General features: G+C 65.7%; 5 protein-coding genes across 5 annotated transcripts; 2 read left to right on the top strand and 3 right to left on the bottom strand.

Annotated features, from left to right (window-relative positions):
• Positions 1–320: 320 nt before the first annotated feature.
• Positions 321–951, bottom strand: CHLNCDRAFT_138205 (hypothetical protein; the record flags this gene model as incomplete). Its single annotated transcript, XM_005851269.1, has 3 exons — positions 321–377; positions 543–707; positions 799–951. The coding sequence occupies 3 exons, from the start codon at positions 949–951 to the stop codon at positions 321–323; spliced, it is 375 nt and encodes a 124-aa protein (XP_005851331.1).
• Positions 952–2,449: 1,498 nt separating this feature from the next.
• Positions 2,450–4,238, top strand: CHLNCDRAFT_138203 (hypothetical protein; the record flags this gene model as incomplete). Its single annotated transcript, XM_005851575.1, has 3 exons — positions 2,450–2,760; positions 2,976–3,253; positions 3,367–4,238. 3 exons carry the CDS (start codon positions 2,450–2,452, stop codon positions 4,236–4,238), a joined length of 1,461 nt encoding a protein of 486 aa, XP_005851637.1.
• A 161-nt stretch (positions 4,239–4,399) lies between these two features.
• On the bottom strand, positions 4,400–6,017 carry CHLNCDRAFT_138202 (hypothetical protein; the record flags this gene model as incomplete). Its single annotated transcript, XM_005851268.1, has 5 exons — positions 4,400–4,607; positions 4,740–4,885; positions 5,047–5,319; positions 5,535–5,743; positions 6,002–6,017. The coding sequence occupies 5 exons, from the start codon at positions 6,015–6,017 to the stop codon at positions 4,400–4,402; spliced, it is 852 nt and encodes a 283-aa protein (XP_005851330.1).
• A 247-nt stretch (positions 6,018–6,264) lies between these two features.
• Positions 6,265–10,059, top strand: CHLNCDRAFT_29643 (hypothetical protein; the record flags this gene model as incomplete). The annotated part of the gene is made up of 12 exons (XM_005851574.1): positions 6,265–6,575; positions 6,762–6,951; positions 7,168–7,360; positions 7,583–7,735; positions 7,967–8,103; positions 8,283–8,442; positions 8,630–8,721; positions 8,865–8,945; positions 9,121–9,240; positions 9,382–9,500; positions 9,678–9,835; positions 10,006–10,059. Coding segments are annotated over exons 1-12 (1,764 nt in total), but the record flags the coding sequence as incomplete, so codon positions are not given.
• Positions 10,060–11,014: 955 nt separating this feature from the next.
• CHLNCDRAFT_138200 (hypothetical protein) lies at positions 11,015–14,183 on the bottom strand (the record flags this gene model as incomplete). The annotated part of the gene is made up of 12 exons (XM_005851267.1): positions 11,015–11,395; positions 11,484–11,542; positions 11,650–11,681; positions 11,829–11,885; positions 11,978–12,086; positions 12,373–12,413; positions 12,519–12,568; positions 12,700–12,837; positions 13,026–13,121; positions 13,276–13,425; positions 13,583–13,860; positions 13,967–14,183. 12 exons carry the CDS (start codon positions 14,181–14,183, stop codon positions 11,015–11,017), a joined length of 1,608 nt encoding a protein of 535 aa, XP_005851329.1.
• Between the last annotated feature and the right edge of the window lie 146 nt (positions 14,184–14,329).

Below are 14,329 nucleotides of genomic sequence, written 5' to 3'. Positions count from 1 at the left end.
ACAGTCCGGCATGAGAGCAGCGGCGCTGAGCTGGCGGGGGGGTGCCACCATGCGCCTGTCCGCCTCCCCTGCCCCTGCTTGCCCACTGTTTATGTGAGCACCGCCCATGGATAAAGCTGCTACAAGATGCAGTGGTTACAAATGGAATGTGGGGCACGGTAGGGCACCTGGCAGCCCGAAAAGCGCCGCAGCAGCCCTCTGCCGTTGGTGCCGGCCCAGTTGCATCACCACCCGAGCAGTCTAACAAGAAGTATAAACCATTTTGCAGTCCTCAAAGTAACTGCCGCAAAGATAATTGACGGGGATATCTTGGCTCCAGCTCAGGTCCACCCCTGCCGATGCACGGCCAGGGCCGCCAGCAAGCCATCAATCATGTCCTGCAATCAAGGTGATTGCATGTTGTGACCAAAGCGCAGCAGGTCGATTCATACCTTGTCTGCTGCTGTACAGCCGTAGCACGCCTGAGAAAGATGTGGTTCAGCCAAGGCTCATGCTCAGCTCAGCTGCATGTGCTGCCGTGCAGCCAGCGAATGCCAGCTCACCGCCGACAGGCCCATCTCTGCCATGGCGCCGGCGACATGTTGTGCTAGGGTGTCGAGGTGGGTGCCATTCAGGCCCTTCTCCGCCGCCAGCCGAGAGTAGAGTGCCGAGGGGTCAGGGCCCCTGTAGGTCAGCGGCCCGCCCAGTGCAGAACCCAGCCACTGGGCCTGCAGCGCGCCAGGGGGAGGGGCCACCTGTCATGTGGGGCAGCATAAGCTGCCTCCAGACAGGCCACCCGCCTGGCCGCCCCATGCTCACTGTTTGTGCCTGCGCCGCAGCATCCTGCGCCCCCTCCAGGAAGCGCTTGATTCTCCAGTCCGCCAGACCACGCCGCACTGTCTCTACCGCCAGAGCTGCTACTGCATCACTGCCACCCATGCGGTCGTACAGAGTCGCTGGCACCGCCTGCATGCACGGGCACACTTCAGCAGGGCATGGCAGGCACCATGGCATGTTGCGTTGCGCGGCGAGGCGGTGAAGACCGTCTGTGAGTCACAGCTTCAACCGGCGCTGCCGCAGGATTCAACATGCATGGCAGCAGCCGCCTGCCCTCTTGCCTAACTCGCCTTGATGGTGTCATCACCGTTGGCGGGCTGCAGCAGCATTTGCAGCGGCTTCCACAGGCTTGCCACCCACGGCTCCAAGACCTGGGTCAGTGGATCTGTCTCACTCATGATGCACAAAACATGATGCAAGCACAGCTCACAAAGTTGTCACAGTCCAGCCACGACTGCTCAGATTGCAAGCAGCCCTCAACAGTGGCTGCGCTACCAGCTCAGCAGCTGCGCCCCACCTCGTCGACACCGCCGAACTCTCCAGCCGGCACCAGCTCCACAGCGCCGCAGGCAAGCAGGCGCTGGCGCAGCAGGCGTGGCGCCCTCATCTCCTGGTCTGCCAGGCCCTCCAAGGCCACGCCCAGCAGCGCGAATTGCATGTTCTGCAGGGGATGGATGCAGGCCTAATCGGTGGGATCCATGCCAGGCAGCTTCCAGCGATGCAGGCAGCACATCAAGCCACGCTGAGCCAAGCAGGCTGGGATGCGCGCCTTGAAGCGACGGCCCGCCTCCGCATTCAGCAGGGTGCCGAAGAATGCGGTGGCGTTGCGTGGCGGCTCGCCGCCGGCCCCGCCGGCACACACGATGACGGCACAGGTGCTGGGATCCAGCGCCAGCGCCCCGGCATCCAGGGTGACCGGCAGCTTGGCGGACAGCCCGCGGGAGGCGGCCTCGCCGGCGATGAACCCGGCAATATCAAGCACGGTGCTGCTGCTGCCTCCATCTGCGCCGTACAGGATTGCCAGGGTCTGCACAGGCTGGGCCTGGGGCCCTGCCACAAGGGGATGTCCGTGACAAGGGGATGCCCGTGACAAGGGGATGCCCTTGTCATGCAGGTCAACAGAGCCCGCTCCGCCGCTGTTGGCATGGTTGACCGGCAGTGCCACGCTGGTGGCCTCCTGTGCAGGCAGAGGAGACACAGCCACGTTCACATGCTCCGCATCGGTGCGCTCTGGCTGCAGCAGCAGAGTTGGGGAGGGAGCTGTGGTTGGCAGGGCGGGGCAGGTAGGCGGCGGGGCGGATTTGGGGTTGCAGCGATGGCTGGGACCCCGTGATGCTGCGATGCTGAGGAGACTCCAAGGAAATCTCACCTGCAGCGTGAGACAGGCGAGGAGCTCGGCCTGAAGGCGGCGCCAGCGCATTTTCGCGGCTACCGCTATACGCGCTGTTGATTCCAAGCTCTGCAACTATGCACTCCTGCTTGCCGTGCATGTCGCTCCCGCGTCCAAGGCCCTCACCGGCAACAAAATTTGCTGCTGCTGGGCGTGCTGCGTCCGACGGCGTCATTCAATTGCAAACTTGACTATCTCGTCCCCTGATCATTGAGTCCCCCCCCTGGGTACGTCTGCCACCTGATGGCGAGCCTCAGGCAGCAGAAGGAGGCCTTTGTGTCGGGCCATGCCGGCACCACGATTGGCGAGGTGTCGGCAGTGGCTGCGGCCCCAGTGGTTTTGCTCCTGCTCTGGCGCCTGATGCAGCACCCAGCCGCCAGCGGCGCAGGGCTGTTCCACCGGGCAGGGCCCACGGCGGCGGGGCTTGCGCTGGAGTTTGCGGCGCTCGTCTTGCCGCAGGTGGCACACCTTCTGGGCCTGGCCTCGCCTGCGGCGTTGCTGGGCGGCGCCGCCGCCATAGCAGCTGCCCTGTTCGCTACGCAGGACAGCACGGAGTGGGAGCAGCGGGGACGCTCCGCTCGCGGGAGACGGATGACCGACGTTTTGCGGTGAGCAAAGCGGGAGGCACTGCAGCTGCATTCTGAACAGGGTTTAACCTTTTGGGGCGCCGTTCCAGCGCTCTGCTCCAACACCATTCCCCTCTCATCCGAGTGCCGATGAAGCCGCCCATGCTTTGGCTGTGCCGTCGTCCCTGTCCTCATGCCTGCAGCGACGCGCTGTCAGCCTACCGCGCCTCCCTCATGCTCGGCACCTGCATTGCCATCCTGGGTGTTGACTTCCACGCCTTCCCCCGCCGCTTCGCCAAGGCAGAGACCTTTGGGACGGGGCTGATGGATGCGGGGGTGGGCTCCTTTGTGGCCGTCAGCGGACTGGCGCATGGGCTTTCTGCGGCGGCGCGGGCGGCGGCGGCACCCCAGCAGCAACAGCAGCAGCAGTGTTTCCCCTGGGGCGTGCAGGGCGGACGGGCGATAGCACTGCTGGCTCTGGGTGGGTAGCTGGGCTGCTGCTTGCAGCTGGAAGCGGTGTGATTGAAGCAGTGAGTTTCAGGGCCGCCCGTCTCCCAGCCGCCCACATCCGGCTCGTCTCCCTTGTTTTGCCAGGCCTGGGCCGGGTGCTGGCCACTGGCGCCGCCGACTACCAAAACCACGCCAGCGAGTATGGCATCCACTGGAACTTCTTCTTGACGCTGGCAGCGCTGCGCCTGCTGGGCCTGCTGCTGCCCTGGGCCGCCGGCAGCGGCGCCACCGCGGCTGCGGCGGGCGGCGCGGTGCTGGCCGCTCACCAGTGGGGCCTGTCGGCGGGGAGGCTGATCGAGGTGGTGCACTCGCAGGGACGTGGCGGCGGCCTGCTCAGCGCCAACAAGGAGGGCTTGCTGTCACTGCCTGGCTACTGGGCGCTGCAACTGCTGGGCACGGCGGCCGGGCATGCCGCCTACCGCGTGGCGGCAGCTGCGGCGGCAGCTGCGGAAGCACAGCAGCCGGGCAGGCGCGGCGCCCCGCCTGGCAATGGAGCCAGCAGAAGCGGCATTAACAACGGGCTCAGCGTTCGAGTGAAGGTGGCGCAGCCTCAGCAGCGCGGCCCCACGCTGCGCCTGCTGGCGCAGCTGGCGGCGGCCACGGGCACGCTGTGGCTGGCCTACTGGGCCGCGGCAGAGGCGGTGCAGCCGGTGTCTCGCCGCGCCTGCAACGCAGCCTATGTGCTGTGGATGCTGGCCCTGAATGTGCAGTGCGTGGCTCTGTTTGTGGCCGCCGAGCTGGGCCTGCCTGGAACCATGCCGCACCTGATGCTGGCGGTGAGCGCCGCCATGCTGCCATTCTTCCTGGCCGCCAACCTGCTGACGGGGGCGCTCAACCTGGCTGTCAACGCGCTGGCGGCCACAGATGCCGCCGCGCTGCTGCTGGTGTCGGGCTACATGGCGCTGCTGTGCGGCGGCGTCGTGACGGCCAGCAAGTGGCGGCAGCGGAGCTCGTGATTTACAGCGATTGTTTGTCGGAAACTGCATGAATTGTTAGGGTTGAGAGCGAAGTACAAGCTGTCCTTGCCTATCTGTTACTGTCACATGCTGCATTTAAATTACAATGGTGGCCGTCAAGTGTGGTGGTGGTGGCTGGTGCTCCCCAGGCAGCGCAACCTTCAGCTGAAGTTGCCAAAGAAGTTGTCTTCATCCACCTCTTCTGCCGCCGCCACGTGATCATCATAGATGCCCATCTCCCCCAGGGACAGCCGCTTCTGCTGCGCCACAAACAGCCAGGGCCTCACGCTGCCAGGGTCCAGCGCCAGCCCCTCCTCCCACCGGCCCCAGTCTGTCTGCACCCCAAAGTCGACGCCCGCCCCCAGCAGCCTGCGGGCAGCGAGATGGCCGGTCGCCTGAATGAGCGGCAGAAGGACAAGAATGTGCAGACAGCAGCGGGCAAAAGCAGGCACAGGTGCACAACAGCATCACGCAAGCGCCACCCCGAGCAGCACCCCACACCCAAAGCTGGCCAGCAGGTTGTCCAGGCTGCGGCGGTCCATGGGCGGCATCAGGCCCGCCACCAGGCTATCGAAGGCGGCCATGTTGCACAGGTCGGTGAAGAGGGTGGTGAGGGCGGCGGTGCCCAGGCCCAGGCAGCTGACGCCCTGCACCAGCAGAGAAATGGCCTGGTTTTGGTCATGCATGTGCATGCACAGCCGCCGGGCGGGGCCCTGCACGCTAGGGAGGCGGCGAAGAAAGGGAGTGCAGCGTGGCGTAGCAAGAGAAGAGGCCACGGTGCTTTCAGTGCTCGACAAGCACACCGCACCTGCAGCACCCAGACCGACAGCCTGTCCCCCCGGAACCCGGCCCGCTCCAGCGCCCCTGCAAAGCCGCCGCCGTCTGCCTGCTGCAGGTCGGCGGGCACGCGGCGCAGCAGGCAGCTGCGGGGCACGCGCGCCTGCTGCGCCCGCAGCGCGGCCTCCGCCTGGCGGTGCGCCTCGGCGGGCGCCACACAGAAGATGACTGTGCCCTCGGGCCATGGCAGGCGGTAGGGGCGCGTGTCCAGCGCGTCTCCCACCAGCACCACCTGGTTGTACTCCTGCAGGGAGAAAGACGGGGCGCAGCGGTGCTGACGTGGCGGGAGTGGGGTGTGTACAGCAGGTGGAGGCAGTTGGGGGCAGAAGCCGAGCGGCGAGGGCAAGACAGGCAGGGTGGGGGTGGAGGGCGGGCGGCCAGGGAGGTGAGCAGGCCTGCAAGGGATGTCAGCGAGTGGTGCGCCGCATGCGGGCGTGCCAGCAGCGCTGCAGGCCCCACCTGCGTGAGGTCCCGCTCCGTGTTCACGATGGTCACAGCCTTGAGCAGCTGCTCATCCAGGAAGCGGGTGGCCAGCGCATCCCGCTGCGCATCTGCCGCACCCGTGCCGTCGCCGTCGCCTGCTGCTGCCGCCCCGACCGCCTCCACCAGCGCCGCTGCGTAGCCGTCGGCAAAGAGGGGGAGCGGCTGCTGCTGCTCGGCGGCCCGCACTGCTGCCAACCGGAGGCTGCAGTCGAGTGCAGCTTGGCTGCTGGTGGTGCTGCTTGAGTCGCTGCCGTTCAAGCTGCTGCTGCTGCCAGGACCCGCGGCCTGTGCCAACCGAACCTGCCTGTGGCTCCTGCTTCTGCTGCCAATCCTGTTCTTTGCACAATTGCCACTGCCACTGCCCCCAAACGCTGCGGGCTGCCGGCGGCAACTGGCGCCGAACCGCCCACGGCCTGGCACCACCTGCACCGCTGCTGGCACACCTGCGCAGCAGCGCATTGCACACCGTGTGGTAACAGAGTTCCCAGGAGCAGGAGAGACTTTGTTGGGTGGTGGCGGTCGAGAGAGCTGAGAAGCAGGCAGGCCTGTAACCCGCAGACGGTAAACCGCGATCAGAGGATGCCGGGGCTCAATTGATAGCTCGAATTGTTCGCATGCATGCCTTGGAAGAGAGATGCCATCAAGGCACCCCTCCAGTCATAGGCGGCCGCGCGCCTGTGGCAGTTCATTCGATCGCGGGTCAAGCAGCAATGGCAGACTCCTGGGAAGACCATCAGGAGGAGAAGGTGGTCTACAAGCCCGCCGCCCTCAATCCTTCTGCGGCGTCCTTCTCGTTCAGCCCTGGCGCGTCATCCTTCACCCCAAACTTCGCGCCTCAAGCCGCAGCAGCAGCGCCGGCCCCGCCCCCAGCAGCCCCGGCACCACCACCAGCGCCTCCCCCGGCACCCGTGCAGCCAGCTGCACCAGCGCCGCCCCCACCAGCCCCGGAACCTGAACCCGCACCGGAGGCCAGCGGGGGAGCGGCAGATGGCGCAGCAGACAAGCCGGCGGCAGTAGGTAATGCGAGCGGCGGCTGGGCCGCCACCATGCTCTTGACTTTGCTGCACACTGGCTTAGGCCATTTCTCATGCCCCGTGCGATTCACTTTCCTGATTGCTGTGGCAGCAGTTGGCCAGCTCGGCCTCTTGCCAGCCAGCGCTGAGCACCGATGAGCTTCTCGCCGCCTCACGTGCTGCCGTGCAGCTGCCGCCGCGCCCCCGGCCCCAGCAGCAGCAGCGCCGGCCCCTGTGGAGGCAGTCGCCAAGGAGGTGAAGAAGATGAGCGTGGCGAGCGGCGGCGACGGCGATGTGCTGCAGGAGACGGACGCGCAGCGCGAGGCGCGGCACGCCCAGGTGAAGCAGACGGTGGCGGAGATGAACACAGAAGACCCGCGGTGAGCTGGCGCTGCAGCCTGCAACAGGGGAGGCGGTTGGGGTGCACATTCTTTGGGGTTGCGGCTCGAAAGTGGGCTGGTGGTGGCTGGGACCAGCTGCTGACCTGACGGCAAGACGAGAGGCAGCGGGTTGCTGCACCAGCTGGCGCATGCCCACCCTCCACCCTTTTGGCCCTGGCACCCCTCCCCGCTGCCTGTCCTCTCATGCCCCCGCAGCGAGCACCTCAACATCGTGTTCATCGGCCACGTGGATGCGGGCAAGTCGACCACGGCGGGGCAGATCCTGTTCCTGACGGGCGGCGTGGACGACCGCACGATTGAGAAGTATGAGCGGGAGGCCAAGGAGAAGAACCGGGAGAGCTGGTACATGGCTTACATCATGGACACAAACGAGGAGGAGCGGGCCAAGGTGGGGCCGGGCAGGAGCTGTGTGTGTGTGTGTGTGCTGTGTTGTTGGTTGGTGAGGAGTGGAGCCGGCATGCCTGTGTGACAGCGGCTCGAGGTGCCAAGGCGTGTGGTGGCGGAGCAGGGTGGGATACTTGAAGGGTTTGCTTCGAGGCGGCCAGACTGCTGCCCCTGCATGCCGGCCCGGGCAAGGCGGTTGCCCCACCCGTGCCCTGCCCCGCCGCAGGGCAAGACTGTGGAGGTGGGCCGCGCCTACTTTGAGACCCCCAAGAAGCGGTACACCGTGCTGGACGCCCCCGGCCACAAGTCGTTTGTGCCAAACATGATTGGCGGCGCCAGCCAGGCCGACATCGGCGTGCTGATCATCTCCGCCCGCAAGGTGCGGCGGGCTGAACTGCTTGGGGACTGTCGGGGCAGGTCGGCTCGCTGCACCAGGCCGCCTGGGTGTGTGCTGTGCCGTGTTCTCAGTGCAGTGGGAGGGTGCCGAGCATTAGGGCGACTGCTGGCTGCTGACTGGCCAGCTCAGGCTCCGCACCTGCGCACCTGCCGCCTGCCCCACCTCACCCCGCCTCTGCACTTCCATCCCCTGTGCTCCGCTGCTTGCGAGCAGGGCGAGTTTGAGACGGGCTTCGAGCGGGGCGGGCAGACGCGCGAGCACGCGCAGCTGGCCAAGACGCTGGGCGTGACCAAGCTGGTGGTTGCCATCAACAAGATGGATGACCACAGCGTGCTAGAGGAGGGCGGCAAGTGGTGCGTGCGCGGTGTGGCGGCGCAGCAGCAAGCTGGGTGGGGTGCAGGGCGGGGCAGGGACGCAGCGTGCGTTGGCTTGCTGAGAGGCACAGGTCAGCGTTCGCCCCTGTGCGTGCGTGCCTCCTCCAGCAGTGCCCCCCTTGCCCGACTGGCGGTACCGCCCCGTACTATGACAGGTCCAAGGAGCGGTTTGACGAGATCGAGGGCAAGCTCACCCCCTTTCTGCGCGGCTGCGGGTACAACCCTAAGAAGGACCTGCTCTTCATCCCCATCTCGGGTCTCATGGGGACCAACATGAAGCAGAAGGTGTCGGCGGACGTGTGCAGCTGGTACAGCGTGAGCCTGGGGCGGAGCCAGGGCGGTGCAAGGCGGGGCAGGGTTGCCCTGGCTGGAGCGGGGAGGGATGCATGTGGTGGAGATGGACGACGGTTGACTGCTATTGGCTCTGGCATGTACCGTGATTGTGCTGCCGCCTCGTGCCAACCCGCCTCGTGCCCGGCGCCTGCCCATGCCTCGCCTGCAGGGCCCCTGCCTGTTTGACCTGCTGGACAACATTGAGGCCGCGGGGCGCGACCCCTTTGCACCCTTCCGCATGCCCATCATGGACCGATACAAGTGAGCTCAGGGTTAAGCGGCGCTGCTCCGTGCCTTTACAGCTTGGCGCTGGCGCTGCAGTGCACGCGCCCCAGCTGCCGCGACAGAATGCTGCATTCAACACTGGCTGCCTGCCTCACTGCTGCCTGTGCACCTGCCTGCAGGGACATGGGCACCGTGGTGATGGGCAAGAGCGAAGCGGGCGTGGTGAAGAAGGGGGACACGCTCATGGTCATGCCCAACAAGTGCGGGAGCCAGCCAGCCAGCCAGCAGCCACCAGTTATCTCCATCTGCCTTCCACAGATGCGCAGAGCATAGCTGGGCCTCGCCCCTCGCATCCCACCACACTTGCACATACACACAAGCACCCTGCAAACTCTCACACACACCTCCCAACCTCTCTGCCGTGCCTCCTCACAGGGTGCCTGTCAAGGTGCTGACTGTGTATCGCGATGAGCAGGAGGTGAATGCGGCGCGGCCCGGGGAGAACTTGCGGCTGAGGCTGCAGGGCATCGAGGAGGAAGACATATCGGCAGGCAAGTGCGGGGGCAGCGGCAGGAGGGGGCGTGTCGCGCCGCATGAGCACTTTGATGCCCCTTCACGCTGCAGCTGATCTCGTGCCTCCCTCCCTCGCTGCCTGCCTTCCCTGCGCACCCCACCTGCAGGCTTTGTGGTGTGCAGCCGGTTCAGCCCCGTGCCGGCGGTGACCCAGTTTGAGGCGCAGGTGGTGATCATGGAGCTGCTGGATCACAAGCCAATCCTGACGGGAGGCTACAAGGCGGTGCTGCACATCCACTCCGGTGCGCCCTGCCCTGGTTGGTGCAGGAAGGAAAACAAATGGGCTGGCTGGGGCGTGCGGGAGGGCTGGAGGGCTCGATGTGGGAGCCCTGCTGTGGGTGACCCGCCGGGTGGCTCGGTGCTGCTGCCCGTCGCACGCTCGCCTTACCCTTTTTTGCTGGCCCTCCTGCGTCCCGCAGTCGTGGAGGAGTGTGAGGTGACCAAGCTGGTGGCGGTGATTGACCCCAAGACCAAGGAGAAGAAGAAGGCCAAGTTTGCCAAGAGCGGCGCCATGTGTGTGGCCCGCATCGCCGTGGAGAAGCCCATCTGCATCGAGACGTTTGACCACGTGCCGCAGGTATGGGCCGGCATCCGGCAGCTGCCTGGCACGAAAGGCCTGGCATCCCCTGCCTGCACTGCACCGAACGAGGCAGGGCAACGCAGACGGCCGGGCTGCTGCCAGGCGGCCCCAAGCCGCGGGGCTGTGCAGGCACTGATGCCCGCCGAATATGCCGCCGCCTGCTGCAGCTGGGGCGCTTCACGCTGCGCGACGAGGGCAAGACAATAGCCATCGGCAAAGTGCTGAGGGTGCCCAAGCGCGGGGGAGCGCAGGCAGACTGAGGGCGCTGCGGCGCTGCTGCACGCCGCACGCATCAGGCTTGTTGAGTGCTTAGACGTCTGCTACATAATGCTCCACGCATCACATTGGAAAATGTTGCACTGGTGCTGACACAGCAGGCAAGGCAGGCAACAGGCATCGCAGACTGGGAAGCTGGGATGGGGCCGCCTGGAGAGCATGTCACGGCTTCTTTGCGGCAGCAGCTTGCGCTCCTTGCGTTACGCCACGTCTTGCGCCGCAGAAAGCTGCACACCAGGCGGCGCCTGCGCTAGTCCGCTCACACAAGCATGTCATCATCTGGGTTGCCTCCTGCATTTACTGCTGGCGCTGCACCTACCATGCCCTGAGGACTCTGGCGGATGCCACCCACACCGCCAGGCACGGTAGGCCAGGTTGACATATGCGAGCGCCAATACGATGTGCATGCTGTGCATGGCGGCGAGCAGCACAGCGGGAGAGGAGGAGCCAGGCTGTGCCCTTCAGGCTGCCTCATCTGTTGCTGCCTGACCATTCCAGCAGCCCTTGGAGACAGCCATTGAGCTGCCACCCCTCAGCCACGTCCCATCTGCGATGGTGGGCACCCTGCTGACTTCCAGGGCGTACACAGCATCTTGGCAATAGGGATATGCCGCCGACCGGGCGGCGATGCGGCTGGCAGTTGAACCTAGTGATGAAAATGTCTTGTTGCATTCGGGATGACGTGGATGTGCATGCATGCCCGTGGCTGTTTGTCTGAGATGCAAGCAGGGAACCGAATTGGCAAAAAAGAAAGCAAAGGCTTGAAAATCGCCTTGCAACAGGCTATCCTGTTGCAAGGCGAGCCAGTCAGAGAGAGAGTATGGGACAGGAACAACATGTGGCAAGCAAAAACTCAGTTTGTGCGCACAGGGCATAGCGAGGTGCCGCCTCTGCCCAAAATCAGAAGATCCGATCGGCATCCGACAGCGGCGGCATGTCCTCCAGGCGAAGCGTGGCCTGAGGCGGCGCTGGCGGCGGCCCGTGCTCCGCCCGCTCCGCTGCCGCCTCCAGCTCCTCCGCATCATTTGTCAGCTCCGTGCGCCAGGTGCTGGTGCCGACCTCGGCCTGGGCGGAGGGCGACCCCGGCATGAACTTGCTGACCTGCTGCGGCAGCTGGTCACGCCACTCCGCCAGGCTGGCGGCACGCAGCGTGGCGCCTCGCTTCTCAGCCTCGCCGGGCGTCTCTGCCGGCATGCTCTCCATCAGCTGCACTATCTGCTTGGCGGTGGGGCGCTCGGAAGGGTTCAAGGACAGGCAGCAGTCCATGAGGTCCACAGCGGCCTGCAAATCAAACAACACGCCGTGGGCATATGGTGAGAAGGCGAGCAGGCACGCCTCCGGGCAGGCTATGGCAGCGCCGGCGGCGCACCTGCGGGCACTCCTCGGGCACTCGCGGGTTGCGCATGGAGCCCCTGTTGGGGATTTCGCCTGCAGAACAGGAACATCCGCACTGAGCTGCCGGCACATGGGCACAGGCATGTATCCCGCAGTGTCTGGGTTTGGGGCACAAGGGCCCGGTTGCAGACTGCACTCACCCGTGAAAATCTCCCACAAAACGATGCCGAAACTGCACAGCGCCAGACGAAGCAGCATTGACGAGGTAAGGACCCGAAGCAGGCTCATTTCTCGCACCCATACACCACACATTATGCACCAAACCGGAACGAAACGTGTGTCCCTAGGGACCCTGCCTGCCTTGGCCCAGGTGCCTCACCTGTAGATGTCGGCAGAGAAGGTGCACTGCTGCCCCGTCAGCACCTCCGGCGCCGACCTGCAGGCAGGGTGGCAGAGGGTGGTGCCGCCTGGGCGCCTTGCCTGATCGGCGCCGGTCGAAACGAGAGGACGGGCTTGCAGCAAACTCACCAGGCAAAGGTGCCGAGGGTGCCCGCATGCGTCAGGTAGTTCTTGGTCAGCAGGCTGCGGGCCAGGCCCACGTCAGCGAGCTTGCAGGCGCCGTCACGCGCCAGCAGCACTGCAGGGAGCGGGGGCGGAGGAGCTAGCCTTTGGGCATGGTTGAACGCTGCTCTGCCGCCTCTTGCTGGCAAGTGGCAGTCCCAAGGCAGCAAGGAAGCAACGCAAACACTCGTGCCTCCCACTTGCCATTACTAGATTTGATGTCCAAGTGTATTGTCTTGTGTGAGTGCTGCAGGTCCCAGGGGGAGGTGGCAAGCATGTGTTGAGAAAGGTGCACCCGGATGGTTAAACCAAAGGACAGGCTAAGGCGCGGCCTGCTGGCAATCGCACCAGGTAATGCAGACCCCTGGCGACGTCGCATGCTGCTCGCTTGCCACGCGCATACCTGCAGGAGGCGCAGGTGCGGCTCAGCAGGGCGAGGCCATGCCTGGGGAAGGAATGGCATGGGCTGTGTTCCAGGTGCTGCTCAAAACGAGCACAACCAACTCACCACCCAAACACCCGCCGCCCCGCCTCATCCCGCCACTTGAGTGCCTTGAACTGCATGGGCAGGGAAACAGCAAGAGAAGTCATCCAGCAGCCCGGTGGCCAGTTCGAGCAACAACCAAAGCGGGCGCTGACAGCTTGCCACCAGTGCACGACAGCACAGGGCAGAACCGCAAGCACAGCACGATGTTCACCAGGTCCCCAGCTTCCATGAACTCCTGAATCATCATGGCCTCATCGGGTTGCCCCTCCTCCTCAGACCCCATACAGATGCCCACAAACTGCACAATGTTGCGGTCGCGCATGTCCCGTAGGATGGCGGCCTGCGGGGAGTGACGGGAGGTACTGTGTGCAGCTGGCAGAGCCGGAGTGGCTGGCCCAAACCCACGCCTGTGCAGCTTGCGAGGCAGCAGACAGTCAACATTGTGCCACACCCTCAGTCCTCCATTCCCCCTGCATTTGCCCCCATCCCAGGAAGGTGCCCTGCCTGTTCCCGGCCCTGTCCACCCACCTCCCGCACAAAGCTCTGGAACACGCGTTCATCCGCCAGCCCCGTCAGCACCTTGGCTGCCACCACCTGCACCCCATCGTAGAGCGCCTTGTACACCTGCAGGCAGGCGGGCGGGGCGGCAACAGCATGCTGGCAGGGCTGCAGCACCAGCTCCGGTGTATCGCAGCGGCTCGCGCCCGGCCTATGCCTGCTCCTCCCTGCTGTCCTTGCTGTGCACGCCTTGGCCAGGGCTTGCGGCCCTCGGACACACCTGCCCAAAGGCGCCGCCGCCCAGCACCCAGGGCTTGCCGTCGCGGCGCCGCAGGATCTGGATCTGCGCCGGCTCGATGAGGCAATCCTTCCAGGAGACGTCGCTGCGCAGCGGGGTCACTTGGTCGCGGCTGGTGCTCCTGCTGCTGACCTGCAGGCGTGGTGCAGGTGGAGGCGGCAGGCGGCGGTGTACTGTGAGCGTGTCGGCGGTGTGCGCACCAGGACCCTCCCGTGGCGTGCTGCGAGGTGCCAGCGTCTGGCCAGCAGCACGTCAGCACCACAAGGAGCGGCGGGGAGCGCCAGCTCACCAGGTTGGTCGAGTCGTCGCTCGCTTCATGCCCCTGTGCGGTGGCTGGCGCCATGTGGGTCGTGACTATGGAGGGCAGCGGGCGGGCGCGCCCCATCTCCAGCACCACATCCATGTCCGACTTCTTGCTGCCCTGGGGAGAGGCGGCGGCGGAGCTGCCGCGGCTGCGGCTGCCGCCTCGCCGGCCGCGGCAGATCTGGAAGCCGTAGATGGAGGCCACAGCAAACATCAGCGCCACCGCCAGGCACAGCGTCAGGGTGCTCAGGCCGCCCACCACGCCTGCAGCGGCCCGGCACAAGGAAACCGGTCGGGTAGGGGGCAGGGCAGGGAGGGAGGGCAGGGAGGCGGCGGCGACGGGGGCAGCTGGCTCCCACCGCACACTCACCGGCGACAACTGCGGCCGTGCTGGGGATTGTTTGGTCGGGACTGCCTGTGCCGATGTCTGTCGCCGGCTCGCTGGAATCCTGGAGCAGCGCCCGGCCGCCGGCTGCAGCCCAGGCGGCAGCGGCGGCGCTGCCAGGTGCCTGCCGGGCGGCCAGGGCGCGCAGCGCCACGCCCGCACCACCTCCCCGCAGTACCTCCTGCAGCGCCACACGTGTCATGGCCGGCTTGGGCAGCCCATGCCCACGAAGGACAAAGGGACCTTTTGCGGCAAGGCTGGATGTCTCGGTGGAGGCAGAAATGAAGTTCTTTGCAATGTCACACCGCACAGAGGCTCTACAGGCAAAGAATCAACAAGAAGCAACCA

Source organism: Chlorella variabilis (assembly GCF_000147415.1).
Source record: "Chlorella variabilis unplaced genomic scaffold CHLNCscaffold_2, whole genome shotgun sequence".
Lineage (NCBI taxonomy): Eukaryota > Viridiplantae > Chlorophyta > Trebouxiophyceae > Chlorellales > Chlorellaceae > Chlorella > Chlorella variabilis.
This window is presented reverse-complemented; position numbering and strand designations above follow the sequence as displayed.